The 23,727-nt window shown below is 41.1% G+C and overlaps 2 protein-coding genes across 2 annotated transcripts; both read right to left on the bottom strand.

Annotated features, from left to right (window-relative positions):
- Positions 1-3,223: 3,223 nt before the first annotated feature.
- Positions 3,224-5,747, bottom strand: LOC131362051 (protein ALEX-like). Its single transcript, XM_058403775.1, has 3 exons — positions 5,453-5,747; positions 4,175-4,762; positions 3,224-3,879 (listed from the first exon to the last, which is right to left on the bottom strand). Exons 1-3 carry the CDS (start codon positions 5,538-5,540, stop codon positions 3,710-3,712), a joined length of 846 nt encoding a protein of 281 aa, XP_058259758.1. The 5' UTR covers positions 5,541-5,747; the 3' UTR covers positions 3,224-3,709.
- Positions 5,748-17,726: 11,979 nt separating this feature from the next.
- LOC131362060 (WW domain-binding protein 11-like) lies at positions 17,727-20,270 on the bottom strand. Its single transcript, XM_058403788.1, has 3 exons — positions 19,976-20,270; positions 18,678-19,286; positions 17,727-18,382 (listed from the first exon to the last, which is right to left on the bottom strand). Exons 1-3 carry the CDS (start codon positions 20,061-20,063, stop codon positions 18,213-18,215), a joined length of 867 nt encoding a protein of 288 aa, XP_058259771.1. The 5' UTR covers positions 20,064-20,270; the 3' UTR covers positions 17,727-18,212.
- Positions 20,271-23,727: the final 3,457 nt, after the last annotated feature.

Raw genomic sequence — 23,727 nt, 5'->3', positions numbered from 1 at the left:
TACAGTATATCAAAAGTATCAGAAACACAAACTTAACAAAAGCTATGACAGTCTAAATAACAGATAACAATGTTCACTCAATGGCATAAGAACAGACCAGTAAGAGTAAACTAGTACTAGCACTAGTGAATAAATCAAAATCCTTGGACTGAGGATGGGCAAAATAATCAAATGGATTATCAAGGCTTTCACTGTCTTTTTCATCTTTCCCTGAATCTCTCTCTCTCTCTCCACATCTAGTTGCTCTGCAATATGAAATAAACACATTCAATAATATATACTCATATTACTTGTGCAGCCATCAACTATATGTCCCCATGATTACAGCCCTACCATTGATGATCTCATAAATCATAAAAGCACAGATTGTTCTAAGAGTATAGCCTGTATGTTAGTTTTGCTTAGCTTAAACTTAATAAAAAAAAGAAATCTCCGGTGAAATTTGGCACTAGAAAATACTCTATCCCCATCTATAAAAAAAAGTGTGCTAGTTTGTCGTTGCTACATGTACTGCGTTAGAATAAACGAGACTTGTCACAGCACAGCACTTACATGTTGCTCGTTTGTTGCTTTGATTTTATCTATTGTAATTTGCTTTGCATGAAAGTGTCCGTCTGTCAAATGAAGACACCAAAGTATCAAACCTCATATACCGATCGGTCCGCGCAGCACCGCTTCAAGTCCAGCACACCTATTACCTGCCTCTGGAAATAGCCAATCAGGCAGTGCTTCGCTGACATTGGGTCACGTGATGTCATTTTCACTCCGCGATTCCCCGATTCGTAGATGGAGAGGTCCGTCAATTCATTCCTAGCGGCGGCAGGCCAGAACAATCGTCAGGCCACCGGGAAATGTCCCGGTGCTCCCGATGTCCAATAGTATTAGTAGCAGCCCTAAGTAAACGTAAAGAGTTTGAGGAAGATCATTCTACAGCCAGCTAGGTGTATTTTACTAGCTATCGATAGTAAGCCTGCTACCCAAAGTCGACCAAGGGTTTTGGGACACCCTTCCAAATCATTGAATTCAGGTGTTGTTTTTCAGGAGCTGGGCTTGGCCCCTTACACAAAGTGCACAAAGCAAGGTCCGTAAAGACATGGATGAGCGAGTTTGGTGCGGAGGAACGTGACTGGCCTGCACTGGGACGAATTAGAGCGGAGCCTGTGACCCAGACCTTTTCGTCGAACATCAGTGCCGGACCTCACAAATGCGCACCTTGAGGAATGGTCAGAAATTCCCATAAACACAAGGCTAAAAAGCCTTCCCAGAATAGTTGAAGCTGTTATAGCTGAAAGGGCAGGCCAACACTGTATTATATTCGTGTGCATGTAAAGGCAGACATCCCAGTTTTGGCCTGGCTCGCAGTCTCCTGTAAAAACAATATTTCCTCACAATATGTACAGATGCCTTTACAGACTGTGCCTGCTGGTGCCTCTGTCCTAAAAAGAACTATAAATCTATCAACTGGAATCATGTAAGACTAACTAAAGACTAATAAAACACTCAATCAGTACTTCAACACTTCAAATGGGTTATACTGTATGTAAAACCAGAAGAATGGAAGCTGAAAATTGCAATCTGAGGAAAAACAGAGGTCACACGTACTTGAATATCTTTGAGATATGTCTCTCAGGATATCTGTGGTCACGATTTATATTAATGTCTGAATGCTGAGTTAACTGTACACAGAAGTTCCATCACTTCATGTATTTTCATCTTCACCCTGGAATCATTCAATAAACATCAAATCTTACAACTATCCCCTTCCACATTCAAGTATTTACAGTGGTCACTGATGGAACTGAAATACATGAACAGAAAAAGTGAAAAAGTTCAGTGTCAAAGAATAAATGCCTTATAGATTAAACTTGACTTTCACAGGACTGGAGCACTGTTATTAGCTCATCTTGTGATCTGTGTCATACTGTAAAAAAACTATTGACTTTGACTCATCTTACACCAATACATTGCTGTAGTTTCTATGCAACAAACAGCCAAAGCAGGGACTGCAAAACCTAAGGTATGGCTCTTCATACATGTGTATAGTACTATAAAATCTTTTAAAACAACCTACTAAATATCAGCAGGTAAAAGTCAACAGCATTTTTTTTCAACAGATGTAGGGATTTTAAAAAGTGTCACACTTAATGTTTTGTATTTAATGAATGACTAGGAATCACGTGCGAGTCGTTATTTTATTTCATTTGAGGGATTTTTAGAAATGTCAGAGGTACTTTATATCAGCTTTGTTTGGAGATCATTTTATCTCATCAGGTTTATAAAGCTAAAAAATAGCATTTGAACTCCTCACCTTGGCCCCATCCTAAGACACTCTGATGTTCTTCATCATGGACACCTCCGCAACAGGACCAGGGGCCATCCTCTATGGATTTTGGAGAAAACATTTTTCTAAAGAAAGTTGTCCACTGCCAACAACATTCTTCTTCTCCAGGCTCACCTTTTTGTATTTGATTGTGTATTGTGACACTATTATGGTGACACTTTTACACACACGGGCTACTCTCTCTCTGCCTTTAACACACCCCTGCCTTGACAACTATATTTAATGCCACTTTAGCAAGTTGGTTTTTTTGAAATGATTGTTTATGAGAAGAAAATACTTTTACAGGTTTTTGTCAGTATTTCACAGTGAAATGTCTGTAGCTCTAGAAAAATGCCGATATAGAATTAAGCAATATTGTTCTTTAACAGTACAGGTTATTATACCATAAATGAAGGAAACTTTCTTACAATGTATAAACAGAAAGGAATCAAAACCCTCCTGTCTCTCTCTGATAGCTTTTCCTCCATATTCAGAGTGGATGTTTCTTCCTCACACTGCATTAGTTTATGGGTCTCATCAGTAAACTCAGTAAAGTCGCTTGTGAGATCGAAGTTAAACACGTAATCGTAAAATTCCACCTTAAGATTAACCCATTATCAGTTTATGAGGCATTACGGCAACAGCAGATTATTAATTATACAGATTTAACATGTTCAGACTGTTGGCAGGAATGTATTTGCTAATGGGAGAAAGGTTTATTTCTACATTGTAATTATATGTGAAAGCAATGAGAAATGCTTATAGTGTGTTATAAGAGACACTTGACACATGAGTGTTGAAGAAAAATAAAGAACTTTTATTGCTTATTAATGAGAGCAAACATGAACTTATTACAAACTACATTTATTTTTTTATATTTAAGATATATTTTTAAACAGGGGTTAGGGGCATTTGGGGGTGGGAGTGCACTACTTCTGTACAACTTAATCTTAAAATCCTAAATCTTAAATACTTAATATATACATATTTACAACAGCATAAATATTTGCAGCAATATGCATAACCTACACATATATGAACAGAAAACTGGTTAATTATAAGTTCTATAATAAATACTAATTCATATTTCCTAAATATACAACATACTAAAGTAACAAGCCTATACATTAAACACTAACCAGACAATTATAAACTAACATAATTGCGATAACTACTACTATTATCTTACCAAAATTCAGTCCGTCATGAAAATGGTTTAACGCTACTACTGCTGGAGTCTGGAAGTGAAATTCACTACAAATTTAGACTAAGAAAAGTAAGAAAAATAAAACCAGACTAAAGCGAAAGACTAGAGGTCAAATACTTACCACAGATACCTACCACTGATACTTACCACATGATGAGTACGGGGTGATCTTTGGGGTTTGCTCAAAGATCACTGCTTAGTGCAGGAATCACTTCAACTGGTAATTGGAGGGGCCTTGTGACTACCTGCATCTCCCACTCAGGTTCCACACGCTGTCGTCTACTAGAAGGGAAGAATTCATCGTCTTCCTCTTCCTCCCTCCACCTCTTCCCCTGGTCTAGAACAGGATATGCTGGAACGTAGCAAACGTAATGAGAAACATCTGCACAACTCATAAAAGGAAGCAGAAACCGTTAGTTTAATAGTACAGCAGAAAAACATCACTCAGTATGTAATCTTCCTATAACAGTACATACATTCTCTGTATTTACATTTTAGCGGAAAATGTAGACAGTCACATTACCCATTTATATCACTGCAAACTCACCCCCCCACCAAAATAAAAAACCCACCACCCTTCAACCAAACCATATTCATGTCTATTAAGGGTTCATTTTTACTTCCTTTATTACTCTGATGGTTCTTACCAGAAGGGACTACTCGACTGTCTTCCTCCTCATCCCTTCTACTTATTCTCTGGCGCCAAACATGGAAGGTCACGGACGCTGGAACGAAAGGCTGACCAGACTGCATGTCGTGCAACACAACAATGGGAAGGGGTGGGATGGCGTAGGATGGCGTGGGACGTACTATAGGGATTGGGGTCCTTAAAGGGGATGGGTTTCTAATAGGTGGGGATGGGTTTCTAATAGGTGGGGATGGGCTCCATACACGTGGGGATGGGCTCCTTGCTGGTGATAGGTCCCATACAGGTAACAGGACCCTCATGGGTGGGGATGGGCTCCATGCAGGTGGGGATGGGTTCCTGATGGTTGGGGATGGGCTCCTTGCTGGTGATAGGTCCCATACAGGTAACAGGACCCTCATGGGTGGGGATGGGCTCCATGCAGGTGGGGATGGGCTCCTAACAGGGGATGAGCTCCTCACAGTGACCTCATTCTCATCGCCTCCATCTTGCACATCCTGCTGCAGAATAAACACAATTTCCTCATCCTCAGAGTCACTCTGCTCGCTGTAGTTGAGCTCGTCTTGACGTGTTTGTTCCCCTAGTCTCCCTGTGTCAAAAGACAAATGAGAAACATCTGCACAACTCACAATAGGAAGCACAAACCTTTAGTTTAATAGTACAGCAGAAAAACATCACTCAGTATGTACACAAGTTATATTACAGTAATCCTCCTATAACTCTACATACATTCTCTCCATTTACGTTTTAGCTGCAAATGTACACAGTCACATGACCAACTTCTCTCACTGCTAACTCACCCGCGACAAAAACTTTCAGATTAAACTAGATTAATGTCTATTAAGGGTTAGTTTTTTTTACTTTATCAGTGTTTACTCCGAGGTTTCTCATCACTTTTGTGGACTCGGAACACTGGGAAACAATTATTTAGCCACAGTAGCTATGCTAACTAGCCGCCTAGCTAATCTTCGCTAATATTTCTCCTCCTCCAGCTCGACTTCAGTAAACCTGCTAATTTTGCCAGTTATTTGGCTTAAAAAGGTCCAACTTTATCCATTTTAGACCACTTTATACCCACAAACCTTAGGATAATTATCATGTCAACAAAACGATTAGCCAAATAACAACGAACAGATCGCTTTTTTTCCCCCAAAACTGTTGAACCATACAAAACGATATTCCTAATGGCGTTTCCGCCTGTTTAGTGCTGTTTTTAACACAGTTTTGCTCACTAAAGCACTTGTTACTTTACGGAAAAGGTAAAAAGTCAGTAACTCACCGGTCCAGGGGTCGTATAGTCCGGTCCATCCGGGCTGAGGGTCCGCGTCCTCCTGCCGCTGTAGCGCGTCTTCTCCTCTGAAGTTCATCCTCCCTGGTGGTGCAGAGTCGATGAAGGAATCCAATCGCCAAAGTGTTGCAGGAATGAAAGAGATATACAGTCGTGCTGTAGCAGGAATCAGAAACTAGTCTTCAAGTCTTGCGACCTTCAACTTCAACTCCAACTCCAAACACTTTTCAAAACACGCGTAGGGTTTTATGCAGTTTAGGGGCGGGATAAAAGTCCCCATTGGTCCACTGCTTCTCAACCTACTCTCCAATCAGTCAATCAGTAAAGTGACGTCCCTGACGCGCGACTCTGTCGGTTAGTGTTTGAACCTGTCTTAAGCAAGTGAGAAGATGGGCGATTACACACCGCGACATGTAATCGATAGCAATGTATACGTTAGTTAGATGCCTTAATTGTCCAAGGAATCAGGTGTAATATGTCTAAAATGCTTCTGACATGTTCCAGTTTGTGTAGGTGTGGATGACATTGCTTTCTTCCTAGAGGAGCAGAGTACTGGGGTTGTGCTTACAGAGACTGAGTAGATGCTGTGACCACAGGCACAGTTTAGGACACACACTGACCCAAACTCCACATCCTGAGACTTTGGATGAGACCTGTATTTATTAGTTATAAACTATGTGCAGCAAATTGTGGAATAAATGTGTTTTAATTACCTTCATAACATCACTTTGCAATGCATTTAACCCTTTATGATGGCATGCAACTCCATAATGATGTTGATCTGCCACATCTGTGAGGTGGATGAATTATCTCGGCAAAGGAGAAGGGCTCACTAACACAGATTTAGACAGATTTGTCAACAAAATTTGAGAGAAATAGGCCTTTTGTGTTCATAGAAAAAGTCTTAGATCTTTGAGTTCAGCTCATGAAAAATGGGGGCAAAAACGAAAGTGTTGCGTTTATCATTTTGTTCAGTGTACTTGACTCTGCACTTCTGTTTCTGCCCATTGCAGTAGATTTATTGCTGCAGTTTTTATCATTTTAATTTATATAATTTTAACATTCAGACTAAAGCTTTTATCTTTCCTGGTTTCTGGAACAGTGTTTATTCTTCTTTTTCCACAGGCGGTCTGCCTCCTGAATATATCGGGGAAAGAGCCAAAATGTGATGAAGAGAAATGCAGCAGACTTTCATATACTAATATAAAACTGAATATCTAGCTTTTTTTAGCGGTCATCTTGAAAACATTGCATGGGGAATCTATGCTTCATTACAGCACCAGCATGGACTTGATCAGTGCATGTGTCTGTCTCTGGTCCTGTTGCCCCTGACCCTGAATCTGACTGACCTGAGCCTGTATCTGACTAACCTGAGCCTGTATCTGACCCTGTATCTGACTGACCTGAGCCTGTATCTGACCCTGAATCTGATTAACCTGAACCTGTATCTGAGCCTGTATCTGAACCTGTATCTGAGCCTGTATCTGACCCTGTATCTGACCCTGTATCTGACTGACCTGAGCCTGTGGATGCAGTGATACAGGACTCTGATTAACACAGAGATAAGAATAAACACAAAGTGAATGACATTACTTTAAAGCTATACATTTCATCATGATGAAACTGAACACACGAGCTTAGTGCTGCTAGCGCACTCCTCTACCGTTTGAGCAACAATAACGATATGCTATGATACTAATGATTGTACAGTGATACACTTGTCCAGTTCATTAAAATACTCTTTAGCATAATAACAGGAGGTTTGACACGATACTACAATAGACACACATATAAGAAACCTTAAACGTATTAATTAAATCTTCTCACTTGCTTAAGACAGGTTCAAACACTAACCGGCAGAGTGGACACACTGGTCTAACATTAGCTACACTGCTAACAAACCTGGCTATATAGCTTGGCAGCTAAATATTGTATTGTGCAGAATAAAACATTAAAGTCAGTAGATGGTAAAATATTCTCTTTTATTATTAATGCTTGATTTTAACTTAATAGTTAGCTTAATGCTAATGCACTAGAAAACATGGCTACCCGTTTTAAGCTCTCAACACGATACAGTATTTCTCCTAATCTTACCTACTAGTTAATAACCTTGGCTGTTTTTGTAAATGTATGATAGAAAATGTTATTTGTAATTGAAGTCATTATTCTGAGTCACAGAAAACTCATTTTTTACAGACTCTGTGGATGTGCTGGGAGAATTGCTTGATACTCCCTCTGTCCTCCAGGTATGTGTCAACTAAATAGTCTGATTTTAACTACATAAAAGGAAGCAGAAACCGTTAGTTTAATAGTACAGCATCTGTTTTGTACAGCAGAAAAACATCACTCAGTATGTACACAAGTTATATTACAGTAATCTTCCTATAACAGTACATACATTCTCTGTATTTACATTTTAGCTGCAAATGTAGACAGTCACATTACCCATTTATATCACTGCAAACTCACCCCCACCAAAAAAAAAACACCCTTCAACCAAACTATATTCATGTCTATTAAGGGTTAATTTTTACTTCATTTATTACTCTGATGGTTCTTACCAGAAGGGACTACTTGATTGTCTTCCTCCTCATCCCTTCTACTTATTCTCTGGCGCCAAACATGGAAGGTCACGGACGCTGGAACGAAAGGCTGACCAGACTGCATGTCGTGCAACACAACAATAACATCACTTTGCAATGCATTTAACCCTTTATGATGGCATGCAACTCCATAATGATGTTGATCTGTCTCTAGCACACAGACAAAAATAAAGAGTCTAGAAATAAATTCTAATTTAAAGACTTATTTTGAGCTTGACTCTGACAAGAAGCCATTGTTATAATATAAATAAACAGCTCTCTCTCTCTCTCTCTCTCTCTCTCTCTCAGTAACACTCACTGCTTTAATAAAACTTTATTTTATTTCTTTCTTTTTTCAACATAGGACAGAACTAGCAGTAACAGCCCTCAACACAGAATTATAAAAACTGCAGCAATAAAACTACTGCAATGGGCAGAAACAGAAGTGCAGAGTCAAATACTTTAAAAATATTATACAAAAAAAATAAAAACTGCATTTTATATATCAAACAAGTACATCTTGTATAAGCAAGAACACTACTGTAATGGCAGCCCTGAACATTCAGACTAAAGCTTTTGTCATCTTTCCTGGTTTCTGGAACAGTGTTTATTCTTCTTTTTCCACAGGCGGTCTGCCTCCTGAAAATAAAAAAAATAGCCAAAAATGTGATGAAGAGAAATGCAGCAGACTTTCATATACTCATATAAAACTGAATATCTAGCTTTTATTAACGGTCATCTTGAAAACATTGCATGGGGAATCTATGCTTCATTACAGCACCAGCATGCACATGGCCATTTCCTGATCAGTGCATGTGTCTGTCTCTGATCCTGCTGCCCCTGACCCTGTATCTGACTGACCTGAGCCTGTATCTGAGCCTGTTTCTGACTGACCTGAGCCTGTATCTGACTGACCTGAGCCTGTATCTGACTGACCTGAGCCTGTATCTGAGCCTGTGTCTGACCCTGTATCTGACTAACCTAAGCCTGTATCTGAGCCTGTATCTGACTAACCTGAGCCTGTATCTGTCCCTGTATCTGACTGACCCTGACCCTGTATCTGAATGACCTGAGCCTGTATCTGACCCTGTATCTTACTAACCTAAGCCTGTATCTGACCCTGTATCTTACTAACCTAAGCCTGTATCTGACCCTGTATCTGACTGACCCTGACCTTGTATCTGACTAACCTAAGCCTGTATCTGAGCCTGTATCTGAATGACCTGAGCCTGTATCTGACTGACCTGATCCGGTATCTGAGCCTGTATCTGAATGACCTGGGCCTGTATCTAAGCCTGTATCTGACTGACCTGACCCTGTATCTGACTGACCTGATCCTGTATCTGAGCCTGTATCTGAATGACCTGGGCCTGTATCTAAGCCTGTATCTGACTGACCTGAGCCTGTATCTGACCCTGTATCTGAATGACCTGAGCCTGTATCTGACCCTGACCCTGTATCTGACTAACCTAAGCCTGTATCTGAACCTGTATCTGACTGACCTGAGCCTGTATCTGACTGACCTGAGCCTGTATCTGACTGACCTGAGCCTGTATCTGACTGACCTGGGCCTGTATCTAAGCCTGTATCTGACTGACCTGAGCCTGTGTCTGTCCCTGTATCTGACTGGGGAATCTATGCTTCATTACAGCACCAGCATGGACATGGCCATTTCCTGATCAGTGCATGTGTCTGTCTCTGATCCTGCTGCCCCTGACCCTGTATCTGACTGACCTGAGCCTGTATCTGAGCCTGTTTCTGACTGACCTGAGCCTGTATCTGACTGACCTGAGCCTGTATCTGAGCCTGTGTCTGACCCTGTATCTGACTAACCTAAGCCTGTATCTGAGCCTGTATCTGACTGACCTGAGCCTGTATCTGACCCTGTATCTGACTAACCTAAGCCTGTATCTGAGCCTGTATCTGAATGACCTGAGCCTGTATCTGACTGACCTGAGCCTGTATCTGGGCCTGTATCTGAATGACCTGGGCCTGTATCTGACCCTGACCCTGTATCTGACTAACCTAAGCCTGTATCTGACCCTGTATCTGACTGACCTGAGCCTGTATCTGACTGACCTGAGCCTGTATCTGACTGACCTGACCTTGTATCTGACTGACCTGAGCCTGTATCTGAGCCTGTATCTGACTGACCTGAGCCTGTGTCTGTCCCTGTATCTGACTGACCCTGACCCTGTATCTGACTGAACTGAGCCTGTATCTGAGCCTGTATCTAAGCCTGTATCTGACTGACCTGAGCCTGTCTCTGACTGACCCTGACCTTGTATCTGACTGACTTGAGCCTGTATCTGAGCCTGTATCTGAATGACCTGAGCCTGTATCTGACTAACCTGAGCCTGTATCTGAGCCTGTATCTGAGTGACCTGAGGCTGTATCTGAGCCTGTATCTGACTGACCTGAGCCTGTATCTGAGCCTGTATCTGACTAACCTGAGCCTGTATCTGTCCCTGTATCTGACTGACCCTGACCCTGTATCTGAATGACCTGAGCCTGTATCTGACCCTGTATCTTACTAACCTAAGCCTGTATCTGACCATGTATCTGACTAACCTAAGCCTGTATCTGAGCCTATATCTGACTGACCTGACCCTGTATCTGACTGACCTGACCCTGTATCTGACTGACCTGATCCTGTATCTGAGCCTGTATCTGAATGACCTGGGCCTGTATCTAAGCCTGTATCTGACTGACCTGAGCCTGTCTCTGACTGACCCTGACCTTGTATCTGACTGACCTGAGCCTATATCTGAGCCTGTATCTGAGTGACCTAAGCCTGTATCTGAGCCTGTATCTGACTGAACTGAGCCTGAATCTGACCCTGTATCTAAATGACCTGAGCCTGTATCTGACCCTGACCCTGTATCTGACTAACCTAAGCTTGTATCTGAGCCTGTATCTGACTGACCTGAGCCTGTATCTGACTGACCTGAGCCTGTATCTGACTGACCTGGGCCTGTATCTAAGCCTGTATCTGACTGACCTGAGCCTGTCTCTGACTGACCCTGACCTTGTATCTGACTGACTTGAGCCTGTATCTGAGCCTGTATCTGACTGACCTGAGCCTGTGTCTGTCCCTGTATCTGACTGACCCTGACCCTGTATCTGACTGACCTGAGCCTGTATCTGACCCTGTATCTGACTGACCTGAGCCTGTATATGACCCTGTATCTGACTGACCTGAGCCTGTATCTGACTGACCTGAGCCTGTATTTGACTGACCTGAGCCTGTATCTGAGCCTGTGTCTGTCCCTGTATCTGACTGACCCTGACCCTGTATCTGACTGAACTGACCCTGTATCTGAGTGACCTGAGCCTGTGTCTGAGCCTGTGTCTGTCCCTGTATCTGACTGACCCTGATCCTGTATCTGAGCCTGTATCTGAGCCTGTATCTGACTGAACTGAGCCTGAATCTGACCCTGTATCTAAATGACCTGAGCCTGTATCTGACCCTGACCCTGTATCTGAGCCTGTATCTGACTGACCTGAGCCTGTATCTGACTGACCTGGGCCTGTATCTGACTGACCTGGGCCTGTATCTAAACCTGTATCTGACTGACCTGAGCCTGTCTCTGACTGACCCTGACCTTGTATCTGACTGACTTGAGCCTGTATCTGAGCCTGTATCTGACTGACCTGAGCCTGTGTCTGTCCCTGTATCTGACTGACCCTGACCCTGTATCTGACTGACCTGAGCCTGTATCTGACCCTGTATCTGACTGACCTGAGCCTGTATCTGACCCTGTATCTGACTGACCTGAGCCTGTATTTGACTGACCTGAGCCTGTATCTGAGCCTGTGTCTGTCCCTGTATCTGACTGACCCTGACCCTGTATCTGACTGAACTGACCCTGTATCTGAGTGACCTGAGCCTGTGTCTGAGCCTGTGTCTGTCCCTGTATCTGACTGACCCTGATCCTGTATCTGAGCCTGTATCTGAGCCTGTATCTAAATGACCTGAGCCTGTATCTGACCCTGACCCTGTATCTGACTAACCTAAGACTGTATCTGAGCCTGTATCTGACTGACCTGAGCCTGTATCTGACTGACCTGAGCCTGTATCTGACTGACCTGGGCCTGTATCTAAGCCTGTATCTGACTGACCTGAGCCTGTCTCTGACTGACCCTGACCTTGTATCTGACTGACTTGAGCCTGTATCTGAGCCTGTATCTGACTGACCTGAGCCTGTGTCTGTCCCTGTATCTGACTGACCCTGACCCTGTATCTGACTGACCTGAGCCTGTATCTGACCCTGTATCTGACTGACCTGAGCCTGTATCTGACCCTGTATCTGACTGACCTGAGCCTGTATCTGACTGACCTGAGCCTGTATTTGACTGACCTGAGCCTGTATCTGAGCCTGTGTCTGTCCCTGTATCTGACTGACCCTGACCCTGTATCTGACTGAACTGACCCTGTATCTGAGTGACCTGAGCCTGTGTCTGAGCCTGTGTCTGTCCCTGTATCTGACTGACCCTGATCCTGTATCTGAGCCTGTATCTGAGCCTGTATCTGACTGAACTGAGCCTGTATCTGAGCCTGTATCTGACTGACCTGAGCCTGTGGACACAGTGATACAGGACTCTGATTAAGAGTCTGGGTTAACACAGAGATAAGAGTAAACCCAAAGTGAATTACATTACTTTAACATTACTTTATTTTACTTTAAAGCTATACATTTCATCATGATGAAACTGAACACATGAGCTTAGTGCTGCTAGCGCACTACTCTACTGTTTGAGCAACAATAACGATATGCTAACGAAGATGCCGAAAAGCAAATGTATCGGAGTAAAAGTATAGAATTTGTTTCAAAAAAGTAGTGAAGTAAAAGTTGACAGAAATATAAAAACTCAAGTAAAGTACAAAAACTCTCAAAAAATACTGAAGTACTGTAACGAAGTAATTTTACTTTGTTACATTACACCACTGTTTGGGGATGACCCCTTCCTGTTCCAACATGACTGCACACCAGTGCACAAAGCAAGGTCCAGAAAGACATGGATGAGCGAGTTTGGTAGTGTGTTGTATTTCTTTGATAAAAGTGGAATTAATTCATAATTAACATTTTGAAGACATCATCTGAGGTTCATAAATTCTTTTTTCTTCATGGTTTCATGATACTAACCTGACACTGGAGTGCAGATAGAATTAATGGAAAGGTATCTACTGTTAGGACAGCAAAACAAGTCAATTTAGGTAGAATTAAACTGCCCGAGGTGGACACACGTCTGGCTCTGATGTGTCAACTGAAGAAAAATCAGGCAACCTTGGAGAAAATATGCCAGAATATACAGAGAAACAGCTTAAGCAGTATCTTTCCCTGAGTTATACTGATGTAATGTTTGGACGTAAGTCACCATATCTAAATACAACCTACAATTTAAACCAGAAGTAGCCCATAATTCATTAAGCTCCAGTAATCCAGGTATACAGAGAACCCTCTCCCTTAAACCCAGGACACTACACCTCCTCTTCAGCAGAAGAGAGCATCTCCACAATGCCAGTGTGACCTCTGACATTTCACTTCCGGGACACTTCCTGACTTTCTAGTATGTAAAAATATGAACAATATAAACACACAACAAATCCACATGAATTACAATTTCTGGTTTAACATTACATATATTGCTTCTAAATCTTCTTATGTTCCTGATGATTTATTCCTGCGTTTGAAATTTATTGTGATTTTGTTTCATATGACTGGATATGTCACATTTTTAAAACAGGAAACTGGCAGCAACATTTATTAAGAGTGTAACTGATTCAGTAATATTGAACGATTGGTATGAACGACGTGAATTTGCCAACTGTGATGGTGCTTTCTATAATGGAATATTGGATGAGAGGACTAAAAATTCTATATGTATAATTACCAATACTTAATCTTGGAATGAAAAATAATAGCTGAGTAATTAATCAACCTTGTTCATGTTTACCATACACACTCTCAGGAACTACTGGGACAGTTCCCTGCCTGACCACCAGAGGGGGTGCTGGCAGGTGATTCATCAAAGGCTGCTTTTTTTGTTTGTGTATACCCCACCGCTTGTTTGTTGTTTGTTCAGGGACTGTCACGTTCTAGGTTTCCATGCTTTCGTTGTGTTCTGTCAATCCCAGTGGCGGACTAGGACAATAATCCAGGCCGGGAATTTGACTCCAACCCAGGCCACCTTTGCTGCTGCCGCCGTCACCGCCACCCTGTTCATGTAATCCACCAGACTGCTAATCTTGTAGGCTAACCCTATTAGTTGATGTAACAGGTAGACTACCAGACCAATTAAAAATGAATAAATAAGCCTAAATGAACCCTCAAAAACTCACTAGGAATACACCATCTATATTACCACACCACAGACAAATATAAAATTGGTTTACACTTTTACACAGATACACGTTTAAATATTGAACCATATATTTTATGTATTTCCAGTGATCAAGTACAGTATATCAAAAGTATCAGAAACACAAACTTAACAAAAGCTATGACAGTCTAAATAACAGATAACAATGTTCACTCAATGGCATAAGAACAGACCAGTAAGAGTAAACTAGTACTAGCACTAGTGAATAAATCAAAATCCTTGGACTGAGGATGGGCAAAATAATCAAATGGATTATCAAGGCTTTCACTGTCTTTTTCATCTTTCCCTGAATCTCTCTCTCTCTCTCCACATCTAGTTGCTCTGCAATATGAAATAAACACATTCAATAATATATACTCATATTACTTGTGCAGCCATCAACTATATGTCCCCATGATTACAGCCCTACCATTGATGATCTCATAAATCATAAAAGCACAGATTGTTCTAAGAGTATAGCCTGTATGTTAGTTTTGCTTAGCTTAAACTTAATAAAAAAAAGAAATCTCCGGTGAAATTTGGCACTAGAAAATACTCTATCCCCATCTATAAAAAAAAGTGTGCTAGTTTGTCGTTGCTACATGTACTGCGTTAGAATAAACGAGACTTGTCACAGCACAGCACTTACATGTTGCTCGTTTGTTGCTTTGATTTTATCTATTGTAATTTGCTTTGCATGAAAGTGTCCGTCTGTCAAATGAAGACACCAAAGTATCAAACCTCATATACCGATCGGTCCGCGCAGCACCGCTTCAAGTCCAGCACACCTATTACCTGCCTCTGGAAATAGCCAATCAGGCAGTGCTTCGCTGACATTGGGTCACGTGATGTCATTTTCACTCCGCGATTCCCCGATTCGTAGATGGAGAGGTCCGTCAATTCATTCCTAGCGGCGGCAGGCCAGAACAATCGTCAGGCCACCGGGAAATGTCCCGGTGCTCCCGATGTCCAATAGTATTAGTAGCAGCCCTAAGTAAACGTAAAGAGTTTGAGGAAGATCATTCTACAGCCAGCTAGGTGTATTTTACTAGCTATCGATAGTAAGCCTGCTACCCAAAGTCGACCAAGGGTTTTGGGACACCCTTCCAAATCATTGAATTCAGGTGTTGTTTTTCAGGAGCTGGGCTTGGCCCCTTACACAAAGTGCACAAAGCAAGGTCCGTAAAGACATGGATGAGCGAGTTTGGTGCGGAGGAACGTGACTGGCCTGCACTGGGACGAATTAGAGCGGAGCCTGTGACCCAGACCTTTTCGTCGAACATCAGTGCCGGACCTCACAAATGCGCACCTTGAGGAATGGTCAGAAATTCCCATAAACACAAGGCTAAAAAGCCTTCCCAGAATAGTTGAAGCTGTTATAGCTGAAAGGGCAGGCCAACACTGTATTATATTCGTGTGCATGTAAAGGCAGACATCCCAGTTTTGGCCTGGCTCGCAGTCTCCTGTAAAAACAATATTTCCTCACAATATGTACAGATGCCTTTACAGACTGTGCCTGCTGGTGCCTCTGTCCTAAAAAGAACTATAAATCTATCAACTGGAATCATGTAAGACTAACTAAAGACTAATAAAACACTCAATCAGTACTTCAACACTTCAAATGGGTTATACTGTATGTAAAACCAGAAGAATGGAAGCTGAAAATTGCAATCTGAGGAAAAACAGAGGTCACACGTACTTGAATATCTTTGAGATATGTCTCTCAGGATATCTGTGGTCACGATTTATATTAATGTCTGAATGCTGAGTTAACTGTACACAGAAGTTCCATCACTTCATGTATTTTCATCTTCACCCTGGAATCATTCAATAAACATCAAATCTTACAACTATCCCCTTCCACATTCAAGTATTTACAGTGGTCACTGATGGAACTGAAATACATGAACAGAAAAAGTGAAAAAGTTCAGTGTCAAAGAATAAATGCCTTATAGATTAAACTTGACTTTCACAGGACTGGAGCACTGTTATTAGCTCATCTTGTGATCTGTGTCATACTGTAAAAAAACTATTGACTTTGACTCATCTTACACCAATACATTGCTGTAGTTTCTATGCAACAAACAGCCAAAGCAGGGACTGCAAAACCTAAGGTATGGCTCTTCATACATGTGTATAGTACTATAAAATCTTTTAAAACAACCTACTAAATATCAGCAGGTAAAAGTCAACAGCATTTTTTTTCAACAGATGTAGGGATTTTAAAAAGTGTCACACTTAATGTTTTGTATTTAATGAATGACTAGGAATCACGTGCGAGTCGTTATTTTATTTCATTTGAGGGATTTTTAGAAATGTCAGAGGTACTTTATATCAGCTTTGTTTGGAGATCATTTTATCTCATCAGGTTTATAAAGCTAAAAAATAGCATTTGAACTCCTCACCTTGGCCCCATCCTAAGACACTCTGATGTTCTTCATCATGGACACCTCCGCAACAGGACCAGGGGCCATCCTCTATGGATTTTGGAGAAAACATTTTTCTAAAGAAAGTTGTCCACTGCCAACAACATTCTTCTTCTCCAGGCTCACCTTTTTGTATTTGATTGTGTATTGTGACACTATTATGGTGACACTTTTACACACACGGGCTACTCTCTCTCTGCCTTTAACACACCCCTGCCTTGACAACTATATTTAATGCCACTTTAGCAAGTTGGTTTTTTTGAAATGATTGTTTATGAGAAGAAAATACTTTTACAGGTTTTTGTCAGTATTTCACAGTGAAATGTCTGTAGCTCTAGAAAAATGCCGATATAGAATTAAGCAATATTGTTCTTTAACAGTACAGGTTATTATACCATAAATGAAGGAAACTTTCTTACAATGTATAAACAGAAAGGAATCAAAACCCTCCTGTCTCTCTCTGATAGCTTTTCCTCCATATTCAGAGTGGATGTTTCTTCCTCACACTGCATTAGTTTATGGGTCTCATCAGTAAACTCAGTAAAGTCGCTTGTGAGATCGAAGTTAAACACGTAATCGTAAAATTCCACCTTAAGATTAACCCATTATCAGTTTATGAGGCATTACGGCAACAGCAGATTATTAATTATACAGATTTAACATGTTCAGACTGTTGGCAGGAATGTATTTGCTAATGGGAGAAAGGTTTATTTCTACATTGTAATTATATGTGAAAGCAATGAGAAATGCTTATAGTGTGTTATAAGAGACACTTGACACATGAGTGTTGAAGAAAAATAAAGAACTTTTATTGCTTATTAATGAGAGCAAACATGAACTTATTACAAACTACATTTATTTTTTTATATTTAAGATATATTTTTAAACAGGGGTTAGGGGCATTTGGGGGTGGGAGTGCACTACTTCTGTACAACTTAATCTTAAAATCCTAAATCTTAAATACTTAATATATACATATTTACAACAGCATAAATATTTGCAGCAATATGCATAACCTACACATATATGAACAGAAAACTGGTTAATTATAAGTTCTATAATAAATACTAATTCATATTTCCTAAATATACAACATACTAAAGTAACAAGCCTATACATTAAACACTAACCAGACAATTATAAACTAACATAATTGCGATAACTACTACTATTATCTTACCAAAATTCAGTCCGTCATGAAAATGGTTTAACGCTACTACTGCTGGAGTCTGGAAGTGAAATTCACTACAAATTTAGACTAAGAAAAGTAAGAAAAATAAAACCAGACTAAAGCGAAAGACTAGAGGTCAAATACTTACCACAGATACCTACCACTGATACTTACCACATGATGAGTACGGGGTGATCTTTGGGGTTTGCTCAAAGATCACTGCTTAGTGCAGGAATCACTTCAACTGGTAATTGGAGGGGCCTTGTGACTACCTGCATCTCCCACTCAGGTTCCACACGCTGTCGTCTACTAGAAGGGAAGAATTCATCGTCTTCCTCTTCCTCCCTCCACCTCTTCCCCTGGTCTAGAACAGGATATGCTGGAACGTAGCAAACGTAATGAGAAACATCTGCACAACTCATAAAAGGAAGCAGAAACCGTTAGTTTAATAGTACAGCAGAAAAACATCACTCAGTATGTAATCTTCCTATAACAGTACATACATTCTCTGTATTTACATTTTAGCGGAAAATGTAGACAGTCACATTACCCATTTATATCACTGCAAACTCACCCCCCCACCAAAATAAAAAACCCACCACCCTTCAACCAAACCATATTCATGTCTATTAAGGGTTCATTTTTACTTCCTTTATTACTCTGATGGTTCTTACCAGAAGGGACTACTCGACTGTCTTCCTCCTCATCCCTTCTACTTATTCTCTGGCGCCAAACATGGAAGGTCACGGACGCTGGAACGAAAGGCTGACCAGACTGCATGTCGTGCAACACAACAATGGGAAGGGGTGGGATGGCGTAGGATGGCGTGGGACGTACTATAGGGATTGGGGTCCTTAAAGGGGATGGGTTTCTAATAGGTGGGGATGGGTTTCTAATAGGTGGGGATGGGTTTCTAATAGGTGGGGATGGGCTCCATACACGTGGGGATGGGCTCCTTGCTGGTGATAGGTCCCATACAGGTAACAGGACCCTCATGGGTGGGGATGGGCTCCATGCAGGTGGGGATGGGTTCCTGATGGTTGGGGATGGGCTCCTTGCTGGTGATAGGTCCCATACAGGTAACAGGACCCTCATGGGTGGGGATGGGCTCCATGCAGGTGGGGATGGGCTCCTAACAGGGGATGAGCTCCTCACAGTGACCTCATTCTCATCGCCTCCATCTTGCACATCCTGCTGCAGAATAAACACAATTTCCTCATCCTCAGAGTCACTCTGCTCGCTGTAGTTGAGCTCGTCTTGACGTGTTTGTTCCCCTAGTCTCCCTGTGTCAAAAGACAAATGAGAAACATCTGCACAACTCACAATAGGAAGCACAAACCTTTAGTTTAATAGTACAGCAGAAAAACATCACTCAGTATGTACACAAGTTATATTACAGTAATCCTCCTATAACTCTACATACATTCTCTCCATTTACGTTTTAGCTGCAAATGTACACAGTCACATGACCAACTTCTCTCACTGCTAACTCACCCGCGACAAAAACTTTCAGATTAAACTAGATTAATGTCTATTAAGGGTTAGTTTTTTTTACTTTATCAGTGTTTACTCCGAGGTTTCTCATCACTTTTGTGGACTCGGAACACTGGGAAACAATTATTTAGCCACAGTAGCTATGCTAACTAGCCGCCTAGCTAATCTTCGCTAATATTTCTCCTCCTCCAGCTCGACTTCAGTAAACCTGCTAATTTTGCCAGTTATTTGGCTTAAAAAGGTCCAACTTTATCCATTTTAGACCACTTTATACCCACAAACCTTAGGATAATTATCATGTCAACAAAACGATTAGCCAAATAACAACGAACAGATCGCTTTTTTCCCCCAAAACTGTTGAACCATACAAAACGATATTCCTAATGGCGTTTCCGCCTGTTTAGTGCTGTTTTTAACACAGTTTTGCTCACTAAAGCACTTGTTACTTTACGGAAAAGGTAAAAAGTCAGTAACTCACCGGTCCAGGGGTCGTATAGTCCGGTCCATCCGGGCTGAGGGTCCGCGTCCTCCTGCCGCTGTAGCGCGTCTTCTCCTCTGAAGTTCATCCTCCCTGGTGGTGCAGAGTCGATGAAGGAATCCAATCGCCAAAGTGTTGCAGGAATGAAAGAGATATACAGTCGTGCTGTAGCAGGAATCAGAAACTAGTCTTCAAGTCTTGCGACCTTCAACTTCAACTCCAACTCCAAACACTTTTCAAAACACGCGTAGGGTTTTATGCAGTTTAGGGGCGGGATAAAAGTCCCCATTGGTCCACTGCTTCTCAACCTACTCTCCAATCAGTCAATCAGTAAAGTGACGTCCCTGACGCGCGACTCTGTCGGTTAGTGTTTGAACCTGTCTTAAGCAAGTGAGAAGATGGGCGATTACACACCGCGACATGTAATCGATAGCAATGTATACGTTAGTTAGATGCCTTAATTGTCCAAGGAATCAGGTGTAATATGTCTAAAATGCTTCTGACATGTTCCAGTTTGTGTAGGTGTGGATGACATTGCTTTCTTCCTAGAGGAGCAGAGTACTGGGGTTGTGCTTACAGAGACTGAGTAGATGCTGTGACCACAGGCACAGTTTAGGACACACACTGACCCAAACTCCACATCCTGAGACTTTGGATGAGACCTGTATTTATTAGTTATAAACTATGTGCAGCAAATTGTGGAATAAATGTGTTTTAATTACCTTCATAACATCACTTTGCAATGCATTTAACCCTTTATGATGGCATGCAACTCCATAATGATGTTGATCTGCCACATCTGTGAGGTGGATGAATTATCTCGGCAAAGGAGAAGGGCTCACTAACACAGATTTAGACAGATTTGTCAACAAAATTTGAGAGAAATAGGCCTTTTGTGTTCATAGAAAAAGTCTTAGATCTTTGAGTTCAGCTCATGAAAAATGGGGGCAAAAACGAAAGTGTTGCGTTTATCATTTTGTTCAGTGTACTTGACTCTGCACTTCTGTTTCTGCCCATTGCAGTAGATTTATTGCTGCAGTTTTTATCATTTTAATTTATATAATTTTAACATTCAGACTAAAGCTTTTATCTTTCCTGGTTTCTGGAACAGTGTTTATTCTTCTTTTTCCACAGGCGGTCTGCCTCCTGAATATATCGGGGAAAGAGCCAAAATGTGATGAAGAGAAATGCAGCAGACTTTCATATACTAATATAAAACTGAATATCTAGCTTTTTTTAGCAGTCATCTTGAACACATTGCATGGGGAATCTATGCTTCATTACAGCACCAGCATGGACTTGATCAGTGCATGTGTCTGTCTCTGATCCTGTTGCCCCTGACCCTGAATCTGACTGACCTGAGCCTGTATCTGACTAACCTGAGCCTGTATCTGAGCCTGTATCTGACTGACCTGAGCCTGTATCTGACCCTGAATCTGATTAACCTGAACCTGTATCTGAGCCTGTATCTGAGCCTGTATCTGACTGACCTGATCCTGTATCTGAGCCTGTATCTGAATGACCTGGGCCTGTATCTAAGCCTGTATCTGACTGACCTGACCCTGTATCTGACTGACCTGATCCTGTATCTGACCCTGTATCTGACTGACCTGAGCCTGTGGATGCAGTGATACAGGACTCTGATTAACACAGAGATAAGAATAAACACAAAGTGAATGACATTACTTTAAAGCTATACATTTCATCATGATGAAACTGAACACACGAGCTTAGTGCTGCTAGCGCACTCCTCTACCGTTTGAGCAACAATAACGATATGCTATGATACTAATGATTGTACAGTGATACACTTGTCCAGTTCATTAAAATACTCTTTAGCATAATAACAGGAGGTTTGACACGATACTACAATAGACACACATATAAGAAACCTTAAACGTATTAATTAAATCTTCTCACTTGCTTAAGACAGGTTCAAACACTAACCGGCAGAGTGGACACACTGGTCTAACATTAGCTACACTGCTAACAAACCTGGCTATATAGCTTGGCAGCTAAATATTGTATTGTGCAGAATAAAACATTAAAGTCAGTAGATGGCAAAATATTCTCTTCTATTATTAATGCTTGATTTTAACTTAATAGTTAGCTTAATGCTAATGCACTGGAAAACATGGCTACCCGTTTTAAGCTCTCAACACGATACAGTATTTCTCCTAATCTTACCGACTAGTTAATAACCTTGGCTGTTTTTGTAAATGTATGATAGAAAATGTTATTTGTAATTGAAGTCATTATTCTGAGTCACAGAAAACTCATTTTTTACAGACTCTGTGGATGTGCTGGGAGAATTGCTTGATACTCCCTCTGTCCTCCTGGTATGTGTCAACTAACAGTAAAACTACTGATTTTAACTACATAAAAGGAAGCAGAAACCGTTAGTTTAATAGTACAGTATCTGTTTTGTACAGCAGAAAAACATCACTCAGTATGTACACAAGTTATATTACAGTAATCTTCCTATAACAGTACATACATTCTCTGTATTTACATTTTAGCTGCAAATGTAGACAGTCACATTACCCATTTATATCACTGCAAACTCACCCCCACCAAAAAAAAAACACCCTTCAACCAAACTATATTCATGTCTATTAAGGGTTAATTTTTACTTCATTTATTACTCTGATGGTTCTTACCAGAAGGGACTACTTGATTGTCTTCCTCCTCATCCCTTCTACTTATTCTCTGGCGCCAAACATGGAAGGTCACAGACGCTGGAACGAAAGGCTGACCAGACTGCATGTCGTGCAACACAACAATAACATCACTTTGCAATGCATTTAACCCTTTATGATGGCATGCAACTCCATAATGATGTTGATCTGTCTCTAGCACACAGACAAAAATAAAGAGTCTAGAAATAAATTCTAATTTAAAGACTTATTTTGAGCTTGACTCTGACAAGAAGCCATTGTTATAATATAAATAAACAGCTCTCTCTCTCTCTCTCTCTCTCTCAGTAACACTCACTGCTTTAATAAAACTTTATTTTCTTTCTTTCTTTTTTCAACATAGGACAGAACTAGCAGTAACAGCCCTCAACACAGAATTATAAAAACTGCAGCAATAAAACTACTGCAATGGGCAGAAACAGAAGTGTAGAGTCAAATACTTTAAAAATATTATACAAAAAAAATAAAAACTGCATTTTATCTATCAAACAAGTACATCTTGTATAAGCAAGAACACTACTGTAATGGCAGCCCTGAACATTCAGACTAAAGCTTTTGTCATCTTTCCTGGTTTCTGGAACAGTGTTTATTCTTCTTTTTCCACAGGCGGTCTGCCTCCTGAAAATGAAAAAAATAGCCAAAAATGTGATGAAGAGAAATGCAGCAGACTTTCATATACTCATATAAAACTGAATATCTAGCTTTTATTAACGGTCATCTTGAAAACATTGCATGGGGAATCTATGCTTCATTACAGCACCAGCATGGACATGGCCATTTCCTGATCAGTGCATGTGTCTGTCTCTGATCCTGCTGCCCCTGACCCTGTATCTGACTGACCTGAGCCTGTATCTGAGCCTGTTTCTGACTGACCTGAGCCTGTATCTGACTGACCTGAGCCTGTATCTGACTGACCTGAGCCTGTATCTGAGCCTGTGTCTGACCCTGTATCTGACTAACCTAAGCCTGTATCTGAGCCTGTATCTGAATGACCTGAGCCTGTATCTGACTGACCTGAGCCTGTATCTGAGCCTGTATCTGAATGACCTGAGCCTG

The sequence above is a fragment of the Hemibagrus wyckioides genome, linkage group LG11 (genome assembly GCF_019097595.1).
Source record: "Hemibagrus wyckioides isolate EC202008001 linkage group LG11, SWU_Hwy_1.0, whole genome shotgun sequence".
Lineage (NCBI taxonomy): Eukaryota > Metazoa > Chordata > Actinopteri > Siluriformes > Bagridae > Hemibagrus > Hemibagrus wyckioides.
Note: the sequence above shows the minus strand (reverse complement) of the source record. Positions and strands in the feature narration are given on the sequence as shown.

Bases quoted from the DNA above. Each gene is read 5' to 3' on its own strand.
- LOC131362051 (XM_058403775.1), bottom strand. From the start codon at position 5,540: ATGAACTTCAGAGGAGAAGACGCGCTACAGCGGCAGGAGGACGCGGAC. The intron at 4,763-5,452 runs GTGAGTTACTGA...CTTTTGACACAG, and splicing joins ACTATACGACCCCTGGACCG to GGAGACTAGGGGAACAAACA. The intron at 3,880-4,174 runs GTAAGAACCATC...GCTACGTTCCAG, and splicing joins CAGTCGAGTAGTCCCTTCTG to CATATCCTGTTCTAGACCAG.
- LOC131362060 (XM_058403788.1), bottom strand. From the start codon at position 20,063: ATGAACTTCAGAGGAGAAGACGCGCTACAGCGGCAGGAGGACGCGGAC. The intron at 19,287-19,975 runs GTGAGTTACTGA...CTTTTGACACAG, and splicing joins ACTATACGACCCCTGGACCG to GGAGACTAGGGGAACAAACA. The intron at 18,383-18,677 runs GTAAGAACCATC...GCTACGTTCCAG, and splicing joins CAGTCGAGTAGTCCCTTCTG to CATATCCTGTTCTAGACCAG.